This window comes from Scylla paramamosain, chromosome 13, assembly GCF_035594125.1.
Source record: "Scylla paramamosain isolate STU-SP2022 chromosome 13, ASM3559412v1, whole genome shotgun sequence".
NCBI lineage: Eukaryota > Metazoa > Arthropoda > Malacostraca > Decapoda > Portunidae > Scylla > Scylla paramamosain.
Window position 1 is genome coordinate 18,617,085 of NC_087163.1, and position 22,500 is coordinate 18,639,584.

General features: G+C 41.0%; 2 protein-coding genes across 5 annotated transcripts in view; both read left to right on the forward strand.

The window, feature by feature from the left end:
• Positions 1 to 4,488, forward strand: part of LOC135106451 (FMRFamide neuropeptides-like) — a 60,260-nt gene extending 55,772 nt beyond the window's left edge. The window contains exons 2-5 of the mRNA XM_064015460.1: positions 1,248 to 1,487; positions 1,876 to 1,923; positions 2,050 to 2,328; positions 2,631 to 4,488. Of these exons, the coding sequence (XP_063871530.1) occupies positions 1,252 to 1,487; positions 1,876 to 1,923; positions 2,050 to 2,328; positions 2,631 to 3,075 (1,008 nt within the window). The 5' untranslated portion in view covers positions 1,248 to 1,251 and the 3' untranslated portion in view covers positions 3,076 to 4,488. The remainder of the gene's footprint in view (positions 1 to 1,247; positions 1,488 to 1,875; positions 1,924 to 2,049; positions 2,329 to 2,630) is intronic.
• Positions 4,489 to 13,549: 9,061 nt separating this feature from the next.
• LOC135106452 (TBC1 domain family member 7-like) lies at positions 13,550 to 21,184 on the forward strand. 4 transcript variants are annotated; one of them, XM_064015461.1, is made up of 3 exons: positions 13,550 to 13,719; positions 18,835 to 18,927; positions 19,667 to 21,184. In XM_064015461.1, the coding sequence occupies exon 3, from the start codon at positions 19,942 to 19,944 to the stop codon at positions 20,902 to 20,904; it is 963 nt and encodes a 320-aa protein (XP_063871531.1). In that variant the 5' UTR covers positions 13,550 to 13,719; positions 18,835 to 18,927; positions 19,667 to 19,941; the 3' UTR covers positions 20,905 to 21,184. The 4 variants fall into 4 exon arrangements, with proteins under 4 accessions (XP_063871531.1, XP_063871533.1, XP_063871532.1 ...); XM_064015463.1 differs by lacking the exon at positions 13,550 to 13,719 and adding an exon at positions 13,758 to 13,841; XM_064015462.1 differs by lacking the exon at positions 13,550 to 13,719 and adding an exon at positions 13,918 to 14,055.
• The last annotated feature ends 1,316 nt before the right edge of the window (positions 21,185 to 22,500 follow it).

A 22,500-nucleotide genomic window follows, 5' to 3' on the forward strand; every position in this document is an offset into this window, starting at 1 on the left:
TCGTGGAACGTGGAGGAGGAACGAAGGGAGAAGGACGGAAAGAAAGAGAGGAAGAAGGAAGAGAAAGAGGGAAGGAAAGAGGGAGAAGAGAAACGGAGAGAAGGAAGGAGGAAGAGGGACAAAGGAAAGTAGAAAGAAGAGGTAAAAGACAGAGAGGAAAGGAAGAAGAAGAAAAAAGGGAATGAAGACGAAAGATAAAAAGGGGAGGAAGTAGAAGGAAAGAGAAAAAAAGAAATAGTGATAAAACTTCCTCCAGTAACTCACCACTCGTTTCATCCGCAGCTCACTGCATTAATTATCAACACTTGTATTAATGCACCACTTCAAATTAATACATAAGATAATAGGACAGCGTTCGTGTTGGAAATCATTAGTGCTCCCTCTATTACTGGAACATAAAGGAATAAGTAAAGGAATAATTGAAAAGAACGTCGGGATGAGGGGAGGGGGGGCAGCAGGCGTTATGTCCCTCGGGTTATGTTGTCAGCTGGGGCATTTCCACACTTTTTCAGTTTTCCATTCTCTCTCTCTCTCTCTCTCTCTCTCTCTCTCTCTCTCTCTCTCTCTCTCTCTCTCTCTCTCTCTCTCTCTCTCTCTGTTCTAACGGTTCTCACTCTTGAAAAATAAAGGAGAGAGCCTACGTAAAGCCTATCCACAGCCTACGTACGCTTTGCTCTGTTTTGGTCTTCCCCCCCTCAGTGTAGTTTGTAAAGAACAGTGTTGTGATTCTAACGTTTTCGAGTCAAAGATTCTTGTATTCGACTCAGGCATCATTAAACTGGATATACATATCTTCATTTTCAGCTTACTTAACTTCATATTCAACTTAAGTATCGTTATTTTCGTCGTATGTAACTCTGTACTTCGCTTAGATACTTATATTTGACTAAATTATCATTCTGTTTCACTTAAAGATGCTTACAGACTCCAAAAATTATCCTGAACTTCCTTCCCAGTCACTCCTTCTTTCCTTCTTTCTCTGCCTCCCTTCCTGCTTCAATCATTCCCCCATCCTCTCTCCCTTACAAATCTCTTCATACCCAACTCACCATCTCACCATGTCTCCCGTGTCACTGCTCCTCCTCACACTTTACTCTCCTTCCCTGCACATCCTGCCTGTATAACTCCTCTCTTTTTCCTACACACTCTCTCTAACCTCCAAATCCCCCTCACTCCGCTCTTCTTCCCATATCACACCCATTCCTTATCTCTACCACTCTCACTCACTCCCTCTCTTTCTCCCGCAGTGTCATGATTGCCGTGGCGTGGGTTCTCCTCTCGGGCGTGGCTTGGTGCCTTGCCTCTCCCCTCACCCCCGTACCAGGCGCCATCGAAGCCTCCCCCTCTACCCACAATGCCCCAGGAAGTGACATCCCCGAGATTCCCCAAGAGAAGAGACTACTCAAGTACTTCCTCCCCAGCAGCTCCTCATGGATGCCCACTCAGCAGGAAGGTTCCAAGCGTGGCTACAGCAAGAACTATCTGAGGTAAGAGGACACGAAGGGATACGAAGGAAGGATAGGCAGTGTTAGATTTTGTTTACGTTTAAGAGAGTGTTTGTGATACGATGCTCTGTTTTGTTTTGAAGGAAGAGATGTAGGAGTGTAGAGTAGTGGAGAGAGAGAGAGAGAGAGAGAGAGAGAGAGAGAGAGAGAGAGAGAGAGAGAGAGAGAGAGAGAGAGAGAGAGAGAGAAAGTCATTAACTGCATCTGGAGTAACTTAACTTTTCAAGAGGTTAATTCATTTTTCTTCCCGAGACCAAGGAATGACACGCGCGGTGGTTGCATAATTCCATGCCTTTGTTTTGCCAGAAAAAGAAGAATAGTGTGTGGAAATGTTATCTGACTTTACTTTTTTTTTTCTTTACTTCCACAGGTTCGGTCGCAGTGAAGAAGACAAGAGGGGAGGTCGCAACTTCCTGAGGTAACGCACGCACACACTTCCACTCACTCCACACCAGATAAAGTGAAGTTTGATGTAAAAGAATATGAGAAAGAGACAAAAAGGAAGGTTTTAGGATCGTCATATGAACTTAATTTTTCCAACCAGGTTCGGCCGCGCTGACATCAGCAGCATTGAAGATACCGACATGCTCCCAGAGACCGAAGACTCCCTGGAGAAGAGAAACCGTAACTTCCTACGTTTCGGCCGCGACCGCAACTTCTTGAGGTTTGGACGCTCCGACGCCGAGGAATTCGGTCTGCCCGGGGGACCCCTCGCTTTCTCCAACCTGCAGGAAGACGATACTGAGGACTACCCTGTGGAGGAGAAGCGCTCTGGTCACAGGAACTACCTCCGCTTCGGCCGTGGCAACAGGAACTTCTTGAGGTAAACAAATGCGGCAGTCAGTCAGTCAGTCATTCAGTCGGTCCGCGGTGTTTTCGTCAAGAAGGATTAAGATGGATTATTCTATTTTTTCCTTCGTGTGTTAGTCATATGTTGGGGATAAGGTGTTGATTGTGTTCTGCATTGTATTGTCTGTGCTGTAGTTCAAAGTACAGGAGATAAATGCCTTAATAATGTTCACTGGTCAATAGACACAATTTGGATGTACCAGAGTATGTGTGGGATTTTCGTGTGAGCTTACCGCCTAGCCCCACTCATCCTTCCTTCTCTCTCCCGCTCCTCAGGTTCGGACGTGACGACAGCCGCAACTTCCTTCGCTTCGGACGCTCTGTTGACCGTCAGCTGAAAGAACAGAAGGCCCATGAAGCACCCCTTGCCCCCACCGTTGTCCCCCACTCCCCCGCCAAGACCCAGGACTCCCACCGCTCCAAGAGGTCTGCCAGCCCCTATAACTACGTGGTGATGCCCTCCCACGGCCCCGCTGCCTGGGCCCAGGACTTCCAGCCCGACCAGGAAGACGAGGACCTTGACATGGCCATTGACGGACCCGAAGGCGCCGTGAGCAAGCGTGGCTACAACAGGAGCTTCCTTCGCTTCGGTCGTGACCGTAACTTCCTTAGATTCGGCAAGAGGAACGACGATTCTGCCTCCGACGTGGTAGTGGTGGAGCCCGCCAGCTACCCCCGCTACCAGAGGGCCCCCCAGCGCAACTTCCTCAGATTCGGTTGAGCTGTGACAGGTCTCCGGGCCGCCACTCTCCCCACCCCGTCCCCTCCCTACCTTTCTCCCGGACCGCCAGACACACACATACACATACCATATATACACATACTATACTCGTACATTCCCCAATACTTAGATGCCTAGTCGAACGCCAGTCGCCGCACCGCGCCCTCCCCTCACTGTTGTGCTGACCTGCGTGTCGCGTCAAGACTGCCGCATTAATCACCGCCACTCCTGCCACTCCCGCGAGGCGATACGAGTGTCGTCGGATCAGACGCACCAAATAATAATCCATTTATGCAAACGATGACGGCGGCGAGGCGCGGACGGCACCCTCAGCGCGTCGAATGAGCTCCCCCTTACTAAGCCTGCAACCTCCTCTCTCCCCGGCGGTGACTCCCAGGCCGTGGCACTGCAAGACACGTTTCGCTGGACTTTCCCGAGAGGTGGAAGCAGCAGGGCAGCCATGCTTAGTTTTGTTTCTCCTGATGAAGGGGAGAGGCATGGCTGGTCTCCACGGGCGTCTGAATATTTCCTGAAGATGATGATGAAGAATGAGTTGAAGAATGAGGAGGAGTGGACGAGTGTAGCGAGCACTGAAGAGTGGAGTGTTTAGCAGTGTCTTTCTTTGATTGTAATGTTCTGCAGTGTAAGTTTATCCTGTAGAGGAGAGTAGAGGAGAGCGCATAACCCCTCACCATCCCCCAATCACTGTACATCACTGTATTCTTAAGGCACTAACGCGTGATATGTTCAATGCCAGAAGTATTATAGAGTATACATGAGTAGTTTTTAGTTGGGCTGGGAATAATTGTAGATATATTTATTTACTTATTTATTTATTTATCTACTTATAAGTTGATTTATTGTTATTTTATTATTATTATTATTATTATTATTATTACAACCGAGTGTTCTCTAGTCAGTGCAGGTCTCATGAAGTCTCTCTCTACATCTCGCTCTCTCTGAATTCAAATTGAGGTTTAAGTCAAATACCTTATTTTCACACACACACACACACACACACACACACACACACACACACACACACACACACCATTTAGCTATAATAGATACTAAGACATACACTGAGGAGGTCTTAAGTGCTCGTTGCCACGTCTACTGAAGGCCACGAGAAAAAACAAGGATTAGCAAGTATACCAGTGCAAAGAGGTTACCGGGACTCCAGTTGAAAAGAAAACGTGCATCATTATTATTGTTATCGTTCCTGAGGTCAAGATAATGGAGGTATCTAATGGTAATATGATTTGAATTTACCCCCCGATCTATATGATGTGTAAGGGAGTGTTGTAAGAGGCAGGAGGAGGCGAACCATAGGCCAATGATATTCAGTGACCATTCTAAGTATTGATATCACCGTGTCTCACTTTGTTGAAATAAAATATTCATTTCTCAAAACGTTTAATTGCCTTCCATCTTGTAGTAATTCCTTGTTGGCTACTATTATTAACAACACTGGTGATGGTAATATTTGTAGTTATAGTAATACTGGTAGTGTAGTAGTAGTAGTAGTAGTAGTAGTAGTAGTAGTAGTAAGAACAGCAGTAATAAAATTATAATACATATAAAGAACATCACTGAATCAGTGGAATATGGTAACAACCACATTACTTAACAATCAAACAGGTTAATTACTAGTGTGGACATCAGAGCCTCGATGAAACCAAAGGAGAAGCTATCGCTGTTTCATTAGAATAAATTGGAATAAGACTAGAAAAAAAAAAAAGGTAAGTAGAATAAGATAAAGCATAATTCCCATACGAATACAAACATTAGCTGGTTGACAGGAGATATACGTAAGAGTAAAAAGAATATTCATAACTACAGAACAAGAAGGAAACTAGCAACAGTATTTAACAATCTAATACAAACGAAAAGTTTTACGAGAAACTATGGTTCATATCACCAGAAAAAAAAAAAAGACAAGATAAATAGGAAACCTAATATGTCAAATAACTACCTTTCTAGGTATTTATCGCAGGTACGAAGTGAAGAAAATAAGGAACAAGTTAATTTACTTGTATTGACCGTTATAAATATACAAGATAAGGCAAAGATAACAAAAAATTAGAGGCCATCAAAATAACACATATTTTTTTTAAGACATTTATCTGAAGTAAGAAGTGAATAAGATAAGGAACAAGTGAATTTATTCCAACTAGACAATATAGACAATTGCTTGCAAACCGGCGGGCCAGCAGAAGAAGAGGAAGAAAGATGGCGTAATTTTGGTGACGGAACGAATTTTCGAATGCAGGCTCATTCGGACCGGATTCTGACCACATCTTTGGCTTGATTCGGTCTCTTGTTGTGGCTGATCCAGACTCTTGTTTTGGCTGATACAGACCATTCTTGACTGTTTCGGAGGGCATGAAGAAAAGTTTTTTTGGTATAAATATAATTAGTTGCCAGGCTGACCGCACAGCAGGATGAACGACGTCCAGTGTTTAGAATGCAGAAAACTGTGGCAAACCACCACCAGGCCATCAACTGCGACTCCTTTGGCGGCTAGCAAAACTGACGATGTGGAAACACAGGCAATTCTTTAGCTGTTTAAAAATAGCGTCTAACGCGGAAAGGGATGTGGAGAGAAAGACATACATCTTATGGTTTGGCTATATGTTGTGCCACGCCCATTGTGTTGTGGAGGAATAACATTTTAAAAGGGTAAAGTGCACAAGTAAAAACATATATTTTATCTATTTTCTTTCTATTTGCTCTTACAGGTTTATCTATGTATAGATATGACAAGCTGCGCTGCGGTGATACATCTTTTAACTTCGTATGCGCTGGATGCAAGCGTGCAAGCGTCTTTCATCTTCCTTATCAGTGAGCTCACACAGCAGGTACTGTACATGTTGATGGTTCAGCTTAAAAGTTTGATACGAAATTACGTGTATAAATCCGGCAAATTTACGTTGTATCGTTTATGTGCGATAATTTTCAGCATTCCGAGAGTCCGAATAAGAGTCTCAGTGCACTACTCATACACATACTGACGAGGTGCAAGATGTATCGATAAGATCGCATTTAGAATTATCCCTTGATGTGTCACGCCCAAAGACGTCACTGAATGCCGATGATGAAGCATTATAAGTACTGTGCATACTACTACCGTTACTGCATATAAAGTCTTACGGAAAAAAAAAATAAAAATCACTCGTTGAATGTATTCCTGTATTACACACCTATTTTTAGCCTCTCCCCTCCTCACAGTGAGAGACAATAAGGCATTCCCTCTTCTTCCCTTATAGGTCTCCCTTCTCCTCCTCCTCTTGACACCAAATGGCGATCTACATATATATATATATATATATATATATATATATATATATATATATATATATATATATATATATATATATATATATATATATATATATATATATATATATATATATATATATATATATATATATATATATATATATATATATATATATATATATATATATATATATATATATATATATATATATATATATATATATATATATATATATATATATATATATATATATATATATATATATATATATATATATATATATATATATATATATATATATATATATATATATATATATATATATATATATATATATATACTAAAAACAGGTGTGTGCGTAATGCAGTAATGTAAAATTACACAAGGTTTGTATGTACATAATTATATACAAGTGTTTCCTACATGAGTGAATGCCAATATCAAATATTATTAGAAATTATGAAGCTGTTGATATTTATGTCATTTAATAAATTAAATTGTTACTTGTTTGTTCACAACCGCAACTCTAGTACCAGCTTTTACACAACACACACACACACACACACACACACACACACACACACACACACACACACACACACACACACACACACACACACACACACACACACACACACACACTTTGTTGGTCTGATTGTGATGAATCTCCACTTTGCACATATAAATGTCAACTCTCTAACCAATAAGGTTAATTATTTTTTCTTTGTTGTATGATTACAGCATTACAGTGTTAAGTATAAGTAAAACATGAATGCTACCCGTAATATCTTTTTGATGTTGCTCTACCTAATGATACCTTTATTAGAAAGGATGTTGAGAGCAATGTCCCTAAACGTGAGGTCGGCATGTACATCCTGAAATTAACACAAACATTCCTAACACCCTCGCTATTCACCTAACAGATTTTGATGCATATGTAATTTCATTGTACCGACCCTCGTCTCACACTCCACTTGACAATCAAAATTTAATTACTTTTATTTATTTATTTATTTATTTTTTTTTTTTTGCGTAAATAAAGAGATTGTCTTTATATGCGATTTTAATCCACCATGTGTAAAATGGAATCGTCAGATTATCCTTGGTGGTCTCTCCATAATTGATTCATTGTTTCATGACTAACCCAGATAGTTGCTGAACCAGCACACTACCCATATGCCAATATTATTGATTTCATACTTGTCTTCGATATTGACAGAATTGGTGATATTCCACCATTCCCTAACTGTGGCCATAGTCCAATACTAACTTCTTATATTTTCCAAAGTTCCTATAGTAGTTTCAGTTCCTTATTAATAAAACTATGGCGACATGGTAGTTATAATATCTGCAAGTACCTCAACACTTTTGACTGGGATCTTGAGTTTATGTAAATTTAAATGCAGATCAAAAGTATTCTCGTTTTTTTAAGCATTGTTAATCCACTCATTGGAAGATACATCCCATCTAAACACACTTGCATCTTCAGATCCACCTTGGCCGGTGAAACCTCCTCTTGATTTAAAAGTTTAAAGATCAGACTTGTGGAAAAATTATAAACTTATACGTTGTCAATATGGTAGAAATTATCCCCAGGCATCCTTAGCCCTTACACAATTTAATAATGTCAACCACCTCCTTGAGAAGAGGAAGCAGTAGGCACCTGCCGAAACGATAATTACTCATAGTGAGGTCTAAAGCACTGGATCAGGGGTGCTGTGAACTTATCATTAAACCCAGCTGTGACCTTACTGAACGTTTCCCTTTGTGTCTCACAACACAAGGGGGCAGTCACAGCCTGCCCTCTAAAGACAACTCTCTTCCTCCACACAAAACTACAAGCACCTAATAACACACACACACCCTTCACCCAAAATTTCAAAATTATCATGGCGACTCCTACACCAGCCTCGGAGTCCCCATCTGGGGAGGGAACCATAAATGTCCCCAGGTCGGACTTCCTTTTTGTCGACGACCCTAAGTGTCTTGACACCCTCCTCAACTTTTTCTTCATTAACTTCTGCAACATTCGCGGTCTACGATCTAATTTTCAATCTGTAGAACACCACCTCTCCTCTTCTAAACCTCATCTTCTTTTCCTCACTGAAACTCAGGTGTCTGAGGGAACTGACAGTAACCACTTTTCTGTTCCCTCCTACTTTCTCTATCCTCATTTTCGATCCAAAGCTGATGTTGCGTTTATGTTCGCAACGACTTAACCTGCTCTCGTGCCCACGCTCTTGAATCTTCCGAGTTTTCCACCATCTGGCTACGACTACAGAGTCACTTTCAAACTAAATTTATCTGTGCTGTATACCTCTCACCTAACTCCTCTGACTACAAGACATTCTTTGACTACTCAACTTCCAAAGTGGAGCACATTCTGACTCTCTTCCCTTTTGCAGATATTTCCATTCTAGGAGACCAGTGTTCACCACCAGCTTTTGCTTTCATCTCCCTTCACTGACCGTCCTGGTGAACTAGCCTTCAACTTTGCTATCCTCCACGACCTAGAGCAGTTGGTGCAACACCCTACTCGTTGGTTAGGAGGGACCTGAGGAGCTATTTTGCTGATTTTTCTTAGAATGACTGCTGTTTCCGTGTCAGAGACCCGTCTTTGTGTGCCGAGCGCATAACAGAGGTGATAGCGTTTGGCATGGAGGCGTACATTCCTCACTCTTTTTCTCGATCTAAATCTTCCAAACCTTGATTTAACACAGCTTGTTCTCGTGCTATACATAATAGATAGGTGGCCCACAGAAAGTACTTAAGCCTTCCATCACCAGAATCTCATGCACTTTATATTTCTGCCCGTAAGCCATGCCATGCTCCAACTAGCCAAAAACTCCTTCATTAACAGAAAGTGTCAAAATCTTTCAAGATCTAACTCCCCTCGTGACTTCTGGCATCTAGCCAAAAATATCTCCAATAACTTTGCTTCTTCTTTCCCTCCTCTATTTCAACCAGATGGCACCACTGCTATCAAATCTATCTCTAAAGCTGAACTCTTCGCTTAAACCTTTGCTAAAAACTCTACCTTGGGCGATTCTGGGCTTGTTCCTCCCTCTCCTCCACCCTCTGACTACTTCATGCTACCTATTAGAATTCTTCGCAATGATGTTTTCCATGCCCTCGCTGGCCTAAACCCTCGGAAGGCTTATAGATCTGATGGGGTACCCCCTATTGTTCTCCGAAACTGTGCCTCCGTGCTTGCACCTTGCCTAATCAAACTCTTTCAGCTCTGTCTGTCAACATCTACCTTTCCTTCTTGCTGGAAGTTTGTCTACATTCAGCCTGTTCCTAAACAGGATGACCGTTCTAGTCCCTCAAAATACAGTCATATTGTTTTAATTTCCTGCCTATCTAAAGTTTATGAATCTATCCTCAACAGGAAGATTCTTAAACATCTATCACTTTACAACCTTCTATCTGATCGCCAGTATGGGTTCCGCTCCACTGGTGATCTTCTAGCTTTCCTTATTGAGTTTTGGCCATCCTCTTTTATAGATTTTGGTGAAACTTTTGCTATTGCCTTGGATATATCAAAAGCTTTTGATAGAGTCTGGCATAAAGATTTGATTTCCAAACTACCCTCCTACGGCTTCTATCCTTCTCTCTGTAACTTCATCTCAGATTTCCTTTTTCGACTGTTCTATTGCTGCTGTGGTAGACGGTCACTGTTCTTCTCCTAAATCTATTAACAGTCGTGTTCCTCAGGGCTCTATCCTATCACCCACTCTCTTCTTATTATTCATCAATGACCTTCTAAACCAAACTTCTTGTCCTATCCACTCCTACGCTGATGATACCACCCTGCACTTTTCCACGTCTTTTCATAGACGTCCAACCCTTCAGGAAGTAAACATTTCACGCAGAGAAGCCACAAAACACCTGACTTCTGATCTGTCTAAAATTTCTGATTGGGACAGAGCAAACGTGGTCTTGTTCAGTGCCTCAAAAACTCAGTTCCTTCATCTATCAACACGACACAACCTTCCAGACAACTATCCCCTCTTCTTCAATGACACTCAACTGTCCCCCTCTTCTACACTGAACATCCTCGGTCTGTCCTTTACTTATAATCTGAACTGGAAACTTCACATCTCATCTCTAGCTAAAACAGCTTCTATGAAGTTAGGTGTTCCGAGACGTCTCCGCCAGTTTTTCTCACCCCTCCCCCCCTCAGTTGCTACCTCTGTACAAGGGCCTTATCCGTCCATGTATGGAGTATGCTTCACATGTCTGGGGGGGTTCCACTCATACCGCTCTTCTAGACAGGGTGGAATCAAAAGCTTTTCGTCTCATCAACTTCTCTCCTCTAACTGACTGTCTTCAGCCTCTCTCTCATCGCAGCAATGTTGCATCTCTAGCTGTCTTCTACCGCTATTTACATGCTAACTGCTCTTCTGATCTTGCTAACTACATGCCTTCCCTTCTCCCGTGGCCTCGTTGCACAAGACTCTCTTCTTTCTCTCACCCCTATTCTGTCCACCTCTCTAACGCAAGAGTTAACCAGTATTCTCAATCATTCATCCCTGTCTCTGGTAAACTCTGGAACTCTCTGCCTGCTTTGGTATTTCCACCTTCCTATGACTTTAATTCCTTTAAGAAGGAGGTTTCAAGACATTTATCCTTCAATTTTTGACTACCGGTTTGGACCCTTTTCTGGGACTGGCATCTCAGTGGCCTTTTTTTTTTCTCTCTCTCTCTCTCTCATTGGATTTTTGTTGCCCTTGGCCAGTGTCCCTCCTACATATTAAAAAAAAAAAAAAAAAATAGAAATTATGCCACTACTTCCCATTCTAATTATGAAACCAGATTTACTCACTACCAATTCCAAAGCATTTAATGCTTACATCCGAAGGAAGAATGTCGGTGCCCCTGCTGTTGCTCCACTAATGTCACCCCACTGGAGAACTAATATGTGATCCTAGAGCTATGTCAGAATTGTTGGCTGCATCCTCCGCATATGTTTATATCTTTGTTAATCCTGATTCTCCCTCTCCCCACCAGGTATCTGATACTGTTATCGCTGATCTTCACATTTCTATCAATTATGTTATTTCAGCTTTCACATTTTTATCAGTGGTGTTATTTCAGCTATCAACCAACTTCGCCGTTCATCCTCCATGGGTCCTGATGGAATGAATCCGCTTTTCCTTAAATCCTGTGTGTTCCTCAGGGCTCTATCCTGTCACCCACTCTCTTCTTATTATTCATCAATGACCTTCTAAACTAAACTAGCTTATCCTCTTCTACAAATTTTTCGTTCTTATATTTCGGGTTCTCTTCCTATTATCTGGAAAAAATCTTTAGTAACTCCTATTTATAAAAAAGGTTCCTGTTATGATCCACTTAACTACAAACAAATCTCATTAACATCTACTTGTGCAAAGACAATGGAACGCATTATCACCAAATTTGTTTATGACTACATTGAAACTGACAATATTATTACTATCAATTTGGTTTCGGACAAGGCCACACCATCGAGGACCAATTAGTTCTAGCATATAACAAAATAACGCAATGCTAGACATGAGTTATAATGTGTATTAAATTCTCTTTAATTTCTGCTAAGCTTTTGATGTCATCTGTCATGATATGTTAACTTCTAAATTCCATACATTGGGTATTAGGGGTAAGCTTTTACTTTGGACTGAAGTTTTTTTTTTTTTTTTTTTTTTTTTTTGTGTAATCGGAAAATGAGTTACAGTTAATCGCCATCATAGCTTTTCCAGAAATGTTGAAAGCGGAGTTCCTCAGGGCTTTGTTCTGGGACCTCTACTTTTCTACTTTATATAAATTATTTGACACAACATTCGATCCCCAACCAAGATTTTTGTTGATGACCTGAAATTATATGTTAACATTAGATATGATTCAATTTGTAATATTTACAAAGATCTTATACTTGCCAAACTGATATTCTGTAAATACTTTTGTCCATGTTGCCAAGTCCTGGGGTTTAAACATGAATATCGATAAATGTATATTATTACGTTTTACTAGAAGGCCAGTACTTTGGGACATCACTAATCACACTGGTAAGTACTACTTAAACGGTTCTCCAATCCCTATTAAGGATTCCATCTAATTTAGGAGTACTGAGTGTAGGATGCCGACCTCTGGCATCTTGAGAGCAGCGCGGGAAATCTTGCTTTCCCCAGCTTGGCGCCACTCAGTCTTCTGGGTAGTCGCCTAGCTGTGAGGACGTGCTGGACCTGTACCTTAGTTGACTCACCAGTAAAGACATAAAGACGGTCCCTGTGTTTCTCAAGCACCCTTTACTGATTGACACTTCTCTTAAATTCCATCTTCATATTGCCCATATTGCAACCAAGGCAGAGGGAGTCTTGTAGTATCCTCAAAGATACAATCAATCGAGAGGCTTCCTTTATGCCTCCCCCCCCCCTATGTATTCCATATAATTCGTCCACTGTTGGAATATGTATCTCCTTTATAGAACACGGGTTACAGTAAGGACTTACAACTGTTAGAATCAGCTGAACTCAGAAAATTCGTGGATTCGAAAACCTAAACTAAACTACGAGACTTAAGACTTTAAAATTATTCCATGTTAAGGGAAGACTACTGAGACATGACCTAATTCATTATTGGAAAATTTTTCATTGTCTTTACCTTCTATCCTCTGAAATTCTTTTCCCTCGTCCACCTTATCCAGGCACTAGAGGACGCCACCTAAAAATTGCCCACACGGTCCTATCTTGAAATATGCAAACGATTTTTCAGTTTAAGATGCATATCAATTTGGAACACCTTATCCAGCTCCGTTGCACCTATCACGGCTGACATCATTTAAACAGCATTGTCTTGTCATCTTGGAGATCTGTTATATAATTATTACTAACTAAACGAACAACTTGCTTCCATATCTCTGTCCTTAACCCCCTCACCATGTTTCACTGAGTAGTCTAGCGTATATCTCTTTTAGCTGCTATGATGCACTTTCCAGTCATTACATCTTAGTGCTTTATTTGTTTTGTACATTCCTAATAACTTGGACTGGCGCATCAGTAGTGTGTGGCTCCCGTGGAGCCTCTGCTGGGTTGGTTGGGATTGGTGAAGCCCACCAGGTAAGAATACCAGGTAATCATTGGTTACGAGGGCCGAATAAGCCAGCAACAAAAGCCGAATAAGCCAGGAACAAGGCCCGAATAGGTCAGTTAATGGTCCGAATCAGTCAGGGCCGAATGAGCCAAGTCCGAATAAGTTTGTTCCGGAATTTTCTTCTCTCTCTGCTGTCGTGGCAGGTTGCCAGTCACTTAATGTAGTATGGAAGATACTGTAAAGAGACTGGAGCTGCTCGTGAGTAGAAATAACCGACTTTGATTCAATAAGTAAGAAAACAAAATAAACACGGTCATTTTCTTTAAGTGTACCGGTGTTTTGGTGCCATTCTTCCCTCTATTTTCCTGCCGTAGTGAAGTATTTAGCTACCTGTTTAGCTTTTAAGGCGGAGGTGAGATAATGATCTAAGTATGCATTTATTTACTTATTTATTTATTTATTTATTTATTTTCGTTCATTTATTTCATATCGTAATGGGTGGTTAGACGGCAACTGTCAACAACGTCTTGTTGACATTTGTCTTGGGTTGTGCATTAGGTACTAGTGAAGTGAAGGGTGTTAAAAGATTGTCCAACATAAGATACTAAAATGAATGGGAATTTAAGGTACTGAAGTGAAGGATATTTACTGGTTTGTTGGGCCCTGAAAAGTTATGAAGTGAAAGGCTTGTTTGGCTTAAGGTTGTGATGGGGAGGACATTATTTATTTTTAGAAAGGCTTGTTTAACTTAAAGTTCAGGTGAAGTGAAGAGTATTTAAGGTACCGAAGTTAAGGGCAGTTACATGGTTGACTGGCATATTGTTTAGTATCGAAAGGCATTTTAAGGCTTGGCTGGTTTAAGGTTGTGAAGTGAAAGGCATTTCAAGGCTAGGCGGTAAATTTTCACTCACCAGTCTCTATTTCAAACATTTTTTTTTTTTTTTGGTAGTGTTTGACCTGTTTTGAGTTAATTTGCATGTTTTTCCCTAAAATAATTAGTTTTTATTTTTTATAACCTGACCTCCATTCACTGTTTCATGTTTTGCAATCAAAATGAAAAGCAGATTAATACAAAACAAGCTGAAATCTACCAGAAAGAAAATTGTTTTGACCTCTCAAATAAGTACCACAGCAGTAATACTCCCCCACAATCCTCCCACTGAGAGGAGTGGCTGCTGCTTGCCTGTGGCCATCAGCTGGCTGTCATGCATCACCACCTAAGCCAACCTAATGAAACTATAGGCAAACCTAACTAAACTAATATAATCTAACAAAACTAATCTAACTAACTAAATTAACTTAATATAACATAACTCAACTAATCAAACCTAACCTAACCAAACTGGCAAGGCTAAGAAATGAATACAAAATCATTACCTTATTCATCTTCATAGAATCTGGTGATGCACTGGAAATAATCAAGGCGACACCCCACCACAGATGGACATCTTCCTCAGACTAATTGAAAATAATTTTGAAGATATTTCATATCAAGTCGCTTCTCCTTCATCAGGATGGAATAAAACGCTATGATTGGTCAAGCTAATTCTGTATTTTTAATTGGCCAGCACCTGCATTCTCAAACAAAACAATCAACCACAGTGACTATGTGCTTGCATAATAGATGTGACATACGCACATAAGAACGAACTCACCTTCACCAGGGAAGATCGGTGCCCACCTATCTATCACATGCGTAGGTGTGTCACTTCTGAGTGTTGTCACGGAAGTGAGTAAGTTTGCTTCCCCAAAAAACAAATAAATCTTAAAAAATTGCTGTCAGCATTATAAATAATTTGTGGTGGGTATATATGAGGTACAAATTACTCAGAATGAGAAGCGTTAACTGATGAGAAGGGTAAGAAAAACCATGTTAAGACTAGTGAAAGAATAAAAGAATACCAGCTAGGCAACAATGTCAGCTACTCAGCAAAGGACAAAAGAAGTGGTCATTGATACATGGCTAGGGAGGAAAGTGGAGTGGTGGGGGATGAGGGGATGATAGAATTTTTTTAAAATTGGTGGTATTGTAACTCTAACCAGTCACATATATGAGAACAAAAAACATTAAATAGGTAATTGAATCAGGCACCAAAATATGTAACATAATAATAACAAAACATACTTAAGAAAACAGAACAAATGAATGAATTACTCGTAAGTGAAAACAAACAACCAGGCAATTAACAAACCAGAATTCATATTCTACTGTCAAAGGTGGTTAGGAATAGTCAGTGATAAATTTCTGTTATTTTATAAGATAAAAAAGATAACAAAAAGTCCCAACAGGAAGCCCAAACATTTCATCTAATCAGGCTAAGGAGGTGTTACTACCCTGTTAACCTCCCTGGCTAGGACTGACTAGCTAGGCTGACTGGCTAGGAGGAAGGCAGGTGGTAGGGGGATGCCTTCCTGACAAATCATCTGGACACTAGGCACAATGCTACTGGCTGCTACTCATCTACTGACCAGTGTCATCTCATCAGACTTCTGTGTAGAGATATGGTTTGTGACCACCACACAAACATATCATGGACAGCCACTGCCCTGTTTCCTCTCCTGCTGTGTACCATGTCCTGCTGGGGTCAGTGAGCACAGGGTAAGGCTTTCACGTGGTGTTGAGACGGAATACCAGCGTGGTCTTGCCTCGATGGCTGTGGGAACTGGAAAGAATGAAAAATCTGTGGAATGCCATGGTATCCTGCCCCTTCCTCTTCTTATTCTTATGGACAGCATCATGTGGTGCTCTTCTGATTGGCTGTCTGCCCCTTCATAGGTTTTAATATTCACTTTGTTTGCCTTCCCTTCTCTTCTTTGCTGTTCTACCAATCTTTAACCCTCATCCTGTTTTCATTAAAATATCACAGTTAATCCATTCAAAGATTAACCCTGAATACAGTCTTTTGGTAGTCAAGTTGAATCACATGCAATTTGAATAGGAGAGTGGTATGAAAATGGAAAGGAATTTTGGGTAACTTATGAAAAAAAGTGTTTCAAAACAAAACCGCAGTATAGTATGCTTGCCAAACTAGTGGTTGATATTATCTTTTAAGGGGGTGGTGTTATCAGCTGGTCTGTTTCTTTCTGTTACAATCACCAGTATTGCATGATGAAATAATACTAACTATTATGACCAGTGGTACCATGTAAAGTGCATAAAATTATAGGCTAGCTTCAGGTTACATTAGCTAAAGTGATTTCACTTTTCTCCCCCTCCAATCCGAAAATTCAGCATTCCTACTCCTCCAGCATTCCAGACTCCTCACTTTCTTTTGAACAGAGAAAAATGGTAACATTTACTGAAAATTGGTGATGAATTTATCCATCTATATACCATCTCAGCAATCCCAGGGATTGGCCCAGACACACACTTATACATGTATCATTCGCATGCTTAGTCCTGTTGGCCCCTGGTGGAAAGGGACAGTGTCATGGACAATGTTACTATAATTGCCACTACTTGACATGATCACAGTGAGTTACATGCCTATTATTTTGCCACTGTATTCACCACAGAAAAACCCCATGGGAGAAATCATTATAACAGGGTTCTTGCCCAATGTTTTAATTGACAACGGTCAGTTTTTACTATGCTTGCTTAGAGAAACATGTACTTTCTTATATTAGGTGCCTCTGCATATTTCCATGTGCGAATTTCCCCTGATGTCTGAGACATGCACATATGAGGTTAAAATAGTGAGAATGATTGAATGCTACAAATTAATGCCCAGCACTAAGGAAATATGACCACAAACTGGAATAAATCCAGTTACAATGCATCATCTGGATTTAAGTTTAAGGCTTCTGTGCAGGGTGAGGGATCCTACCATAAACAATGATATCCTGAAGAAGCTTGGGTTTCTGTTCTTTCACCTGTCTTATTGCAGTGGTGGGATTTTCCTCTCAACTTGCTTTTTATGCGAGGTAAAAAGTCCTATCACTTGTCATGTGACACCATACCCACTACATTTGTGGCAGGATATCTCATGCTTTACAGAAGCTTAAACAAGAGACTAGGTGGCATATTATAACTGGATTTATTCCTGTTTGTTGAGATATTTTCTTAGTACTGCACTTTCATTTGAACCATTCATCATGTGAGCCTCATTTGTGCATGTCTTTGACATCAGAGGAAATTTGCACATGGAAATATGAGTATGCGTGCATGACTTACAGCTGTATAGGGGATGAGGGGGGGAGACATTTGATAAGAAAATACAGTGGAACCTCAGTTGTCAAATTGAATTCGTTCCTGAATGCTGTTCAAAATACAAAATGTTAAAAAACAAACTATATACCCCATAGGAATCAATGTAAAATAGATTAATCCATTCTCAGACACCTGTCCACCATGTCTTAGTGGGTAATGACTGATGCTCCCGTTGCTAAGATGGCCTCTCCACAACATCTCCAGCTTAGAATTTTTTATCCAGAAAGAATGTATTGAATGAACTTTGTGACACATCAAAAGATATTGTTTAGATCATGCAGGCATTCTCTTTGTCATTGATCAAGTGAGGGAAGCCTTGCAGAGTGACAGAGAGAAGCAACCCACTCACCGCCAAAAATGAAGGTGATAACACTTAGACATCTTGCTGCTATGAAAAGCTACTGGGAAAATGCAGTTGTGCAGTAGTGATGGCATTGTGGGTCATAGAGAGAGCCACAGGAGGCTTGGGATTACTCGAGTGCCAAATCTTATTTGTTTACATTGAGGTTCTTCAATGATCACATTTAACTTATTTCAAAGATTGAATTAGTGTCTTACCCTCTGTGTCTCTCCTCCAAATATATAAAAATGATGGAAATATTTATAGAAACTATAGATCAGTAATAAATGGCAGCTTATGCTACACCTTGTAGTATTTGAAATCAAGTAACTTTGTTTGAAAATCAAATTATGGTATAGCAACTGAAGCAATTGCGAGTTAATATTTTTGTTAAAAAACCGAGTTGTTTGGAAAGGGAGATGTTTGGTAACAGGTTCCACTGTACAAGTTTCTCCAAGCAAGCATAATAGAAACTGACTTGTTGTCAATCAAAGCATCATGAAAGAACTCTAGTGTTGCCATATTGATTTCTCTTGTGTGGCAGACTAATAGGCATGAAGGTTTGCAACATGACTCATCATGATCGTATTTCCACTATTTCTACACCAAAGCCTGACAGCATACACTGGTTTATCTCTACTCTTTCATAATGAGACTGTTCCCTACTCTGCATCTTCTCCAACATTAGACAATAGCAGATGCAGGGTAGAGTGCTTTGTGATACCTGCACAATATTAAATGGGATAGTATGCTTGTTAGAACAATTGCCCCCTCCATCTTGATCTAGTCCAAAGTATGCATGGTACACTTAATGCACAAACAAGAGTTAAGGTGATATGATTCAATACTTTACAGCTGGGCAAAGCAGAGACTGACCTTGATGAACTGTCCTGCAAGGTTGACTATGAGTACCAGGCTCTGAGCAATGCCCAGCAGTCTGATTCACAGGTTTGTACCTAGTGTGATACCAGTTTGTATTTCTTGAGTAGCACTACTTCGGTCCTTAAATTATTCAACATATAAACAACATTGAATTTTTTGTCATGGCTTTACGTGACTGATTTTTATATCATTGGTTAGTGGTGTAAATGTTAAGGTATTGTTATTGAAGTAAATGCAGCAGTTTAATTTTGCATAAAGATACAACCATGATAGGTAGATGTTCGTTGATAGGTAGTAAGTAATGTCTGATAAAGCAGGTAGTATTAAAAGTTTTTTTATCACTATATATGTCAAGGACATACAGAACTGCAAATGGGTCTTGATTTATGAATGAGTTGTGTTCCTCCAACAGTCTTCTGTAAATTGAAATGAAATGTACAATTCTTTGTTTTCCAGATTGAGTAATTTTTCAGTTTTCATGGTAAATTTTTGTGATTTCTGTTTGTCATATTTTGATTGTAACTTCAGAGCTTTATATGTGGTGGTGGAACTTCCTTATTTTTGCCATTAATGCTGTGGGCTATACAGTTTTAGAAGCTTGATTAGTTGCCTTTGAAAGGACTGGTCAGGTATGCACAATTTTTTTATTGATTTCATGATTGATTTCATGCTGCCCCCTAAAGCTCGTGTGTGTGTGTGTGTGTGTGTGTGTGTGTGTGTGTGTGTGTGTGTGTGTGGAGGATGTGTGCTTCTATCAGTGAGTGATGGAGACAGAACCGGAGCCTAAAGGCAGGTGTGTTTCCAGGCACCCAGTCACGTGTTGGGCAGCGTGCAGGGGCTGAGGAAGGAGCTTGCTGAGCTGGCCTCAGAAGTGGAGGGAATCCAGAAGCAGCAGCTAGAGGCCATGTCCATGGTGGAGTCGCAGCTCAAGACATTGTGTGGTCAGTTTGATGAACTCAGTGGTGTAGTGGGGCAGCTGGAGCAGCAACAGCAACAGCAGCAGCAGCAGCAGCAGCAGCAGCAGCAGCAGCAGCAGCAGCAGCCACAGCAAGGTGAAGAAGCATCTTGAGTTAAGGGGTCATGGGGGATGAGAAGAACTTCCGGTCGCAGTTCTACAAGAAGGTAGGGCTGCGGGAAGTAGAGGAAAAGCGGGCTCTGGAGGCTCTGCTGAAAGAACAGCCCCTAGATTTAGAGCGTCTGACCAACTTTTGTTGGCGCTCATCTGTGCCAGCTGCTCACCGCCACCTGGTGTGGAAGTTGCTGCTGCAAGTGGTCCCACGCCATGCTGAGTCCCATGACTACGTGCGGCAGCAGCAGCGTCTGGCCTATGAAGAACTATGGCGTGCCATCTCTGCTCTTGGGCTGACCGGCTACACAGATATCACTCCTGTAGGTAATGCAACTGATGGCCTCTTTGAGTACCACAACCACAACTATTATCACCATCCCAGGCGTGGCTGGTCAGGGCCAGAAGCTCCACGTCCTGAGGACCAACTGTTCATGTGGCTGGTAAGCCGTGGGCAGCTGCTGCATCCTCCAAGGGAACTGCTGCGGCAGCCTGAGAGCCAACAATTTTTGGCCATTGTTCGCAAGACAGCTGGCCTTATGGACTGCCCTGTGGATGTGTTTTGGGTCAGCTCGTCTGTGTGGGCACTGCTGAGGGACAACCGGGCTGCAGTGGCAGCTGCTGTGACAGAGGCAGCTGGCACTGTGCGACGAGAGCACCCAGCCCTCCACTACCACCTGGTGCGCAGCGGCATCTTCTCCAGTGGCCTCCTCACGGACCTGTGCCTCAGTCTGTTCTATGACATATTCCCAGAGAGTGCCATGGAGAAAGTCTTGGACAAGGTAGTGGCAGGAGCCTTTGGTATATTGGGTTGCCTTACTGCTGCCCTCCTCCTCCACCTCCAGCAGCCTCTCATCACTGCTGCCACTGCCATGGGCGTCAAGAGTGTGCTCAGCAACATGCGCAAGGAAGAGGCAGAGATGGTGGTGGCAGCAGCCATGGAACAGTGGCTTAAGGCAGGGGTGGACCGCAAATAGTGTGTGTGTGTTTTTTGGGTCCTGAGGGATCATTGTGAATCTAAGGTGTTTTACTGTGACCCACAAGTTTGGTTAACATGATGAACTCTCTCATGACCCTGAGCTGCATGACAAAAAGCATGAACATTTTTTACCATTGTATCTAATTGAAAAATTTTTAATAACCTCTTTGTATGTGCTCACTCTTTCTCTTTTCATAGCTCAGCTGCTGTTTGAGATGGGATGTCGGTGTATTGTACCTGCTTGAGTTTGGGAACAAATAATAAAGAAATTCATTCTACATTGGTCTTTCCAATTGCATCCTTTTATCACTGCATTACAATTTTCCACTTTTTTTATTATCTTCCTTTTTAACTGTTACTTACCTGTTTTATTTTTCCAGGAACAATTTCAACATGGCAACCACACTGGTGACACATTGGACCAGAGAGGATGCATTTTGAGAACCTGTGTTGGGAAGTGTAACTTTGGAGGACCAGACGTAATATAGAGGGTTTGCTTTGCTTCACTTTTTATAGATTATGCCTCATGCTGGGATACGATTTTTCATCCTTTTTGGAGATTTTTTATTTAATTTTATTTTTTTATTATACTTAGCTCATTTTTCCAGGAATAGCCTTAACTAGATGACCACACTGGTGACACTGTAGACCAGAGAGGATGATGCACTTGAGGACCAGTGATGGGACACATTGGACCATGCCAAGTATGCTGGGTTTGCTTTCTCATCTGTTACAGATTATGCTACATGCTGGGACATAATTTGTTTGCAAAGATCATGAAAATTAACTACTTTCAAGGTTTAGAGTAGCTGTGTAGAGCAGACTTTCAAATACTTGAAATAAGAAATGGAACAATTTTATTTGCATTGTATTGAATCCTATATACTAAATATTTTTGCAGCTACAGTTCATAAACAGGTGTCTGGCAAATTCTTGCTGTGTGACCTTAATAGAATTTTGCCAATTTTCGTGGTTTATTTAGTTACATTAGTTTGTTTTAAGTTTGTCTACTTGTTTCATTTGTGTACTTGTAACAAAGCACATTTTCTTTCAGATGTCTAGAAGCCTTCATAAGACCAACAGATGCTCTTGCATTAGTCAGGGACATGCAAGGTTGTGTGCTGTTTATCCCTGCATGTTTAGTGTATTATTCAGACAAGACTGCCACTGCAATCTTCAACAAGGGACTAAAGGCAGAGGTCAGTGTTGTGTTAATCTTGGAAAGGGATATAATGGCAAGGAATGAAGCATTATATAGGGATTATGAACACTTTTTTTCTGTATAATATAGTTGTGTTACTGGAAGAAAAAAAAATAGTATTGTGTACATGTATTTTGTAGCTGGACAGAGTTATTAAAATACAGCCTTTTTTTTTATCCTTTATTGTGGTAACATCCAAGTAAGTCCATGATACTAGTTGTGTCCACAGATGCAGTACAGGAGGAACATAACCCACATCATCAGTGGCCTCTTGACTTCATAGTCACAGCACCTGAAGTATGGCAACAAGTGTATTTTGGAGGAAGAGAGCGGCAAGAAGGGTTGAAAGAAGTGATAGATTGGGGAGGGAAGGCAACAAAGGTATTTTGAAAG

Excerpts from the sequence above, each read along its gene's own strand:
- LOC135106452 (XM_064015461.1), top strand. The coding sequence starts at position 19,942 with ATGGGGGATGAGAAGAACTTCCGGTCGCAGTTCTACAAGAAGGTAGGG.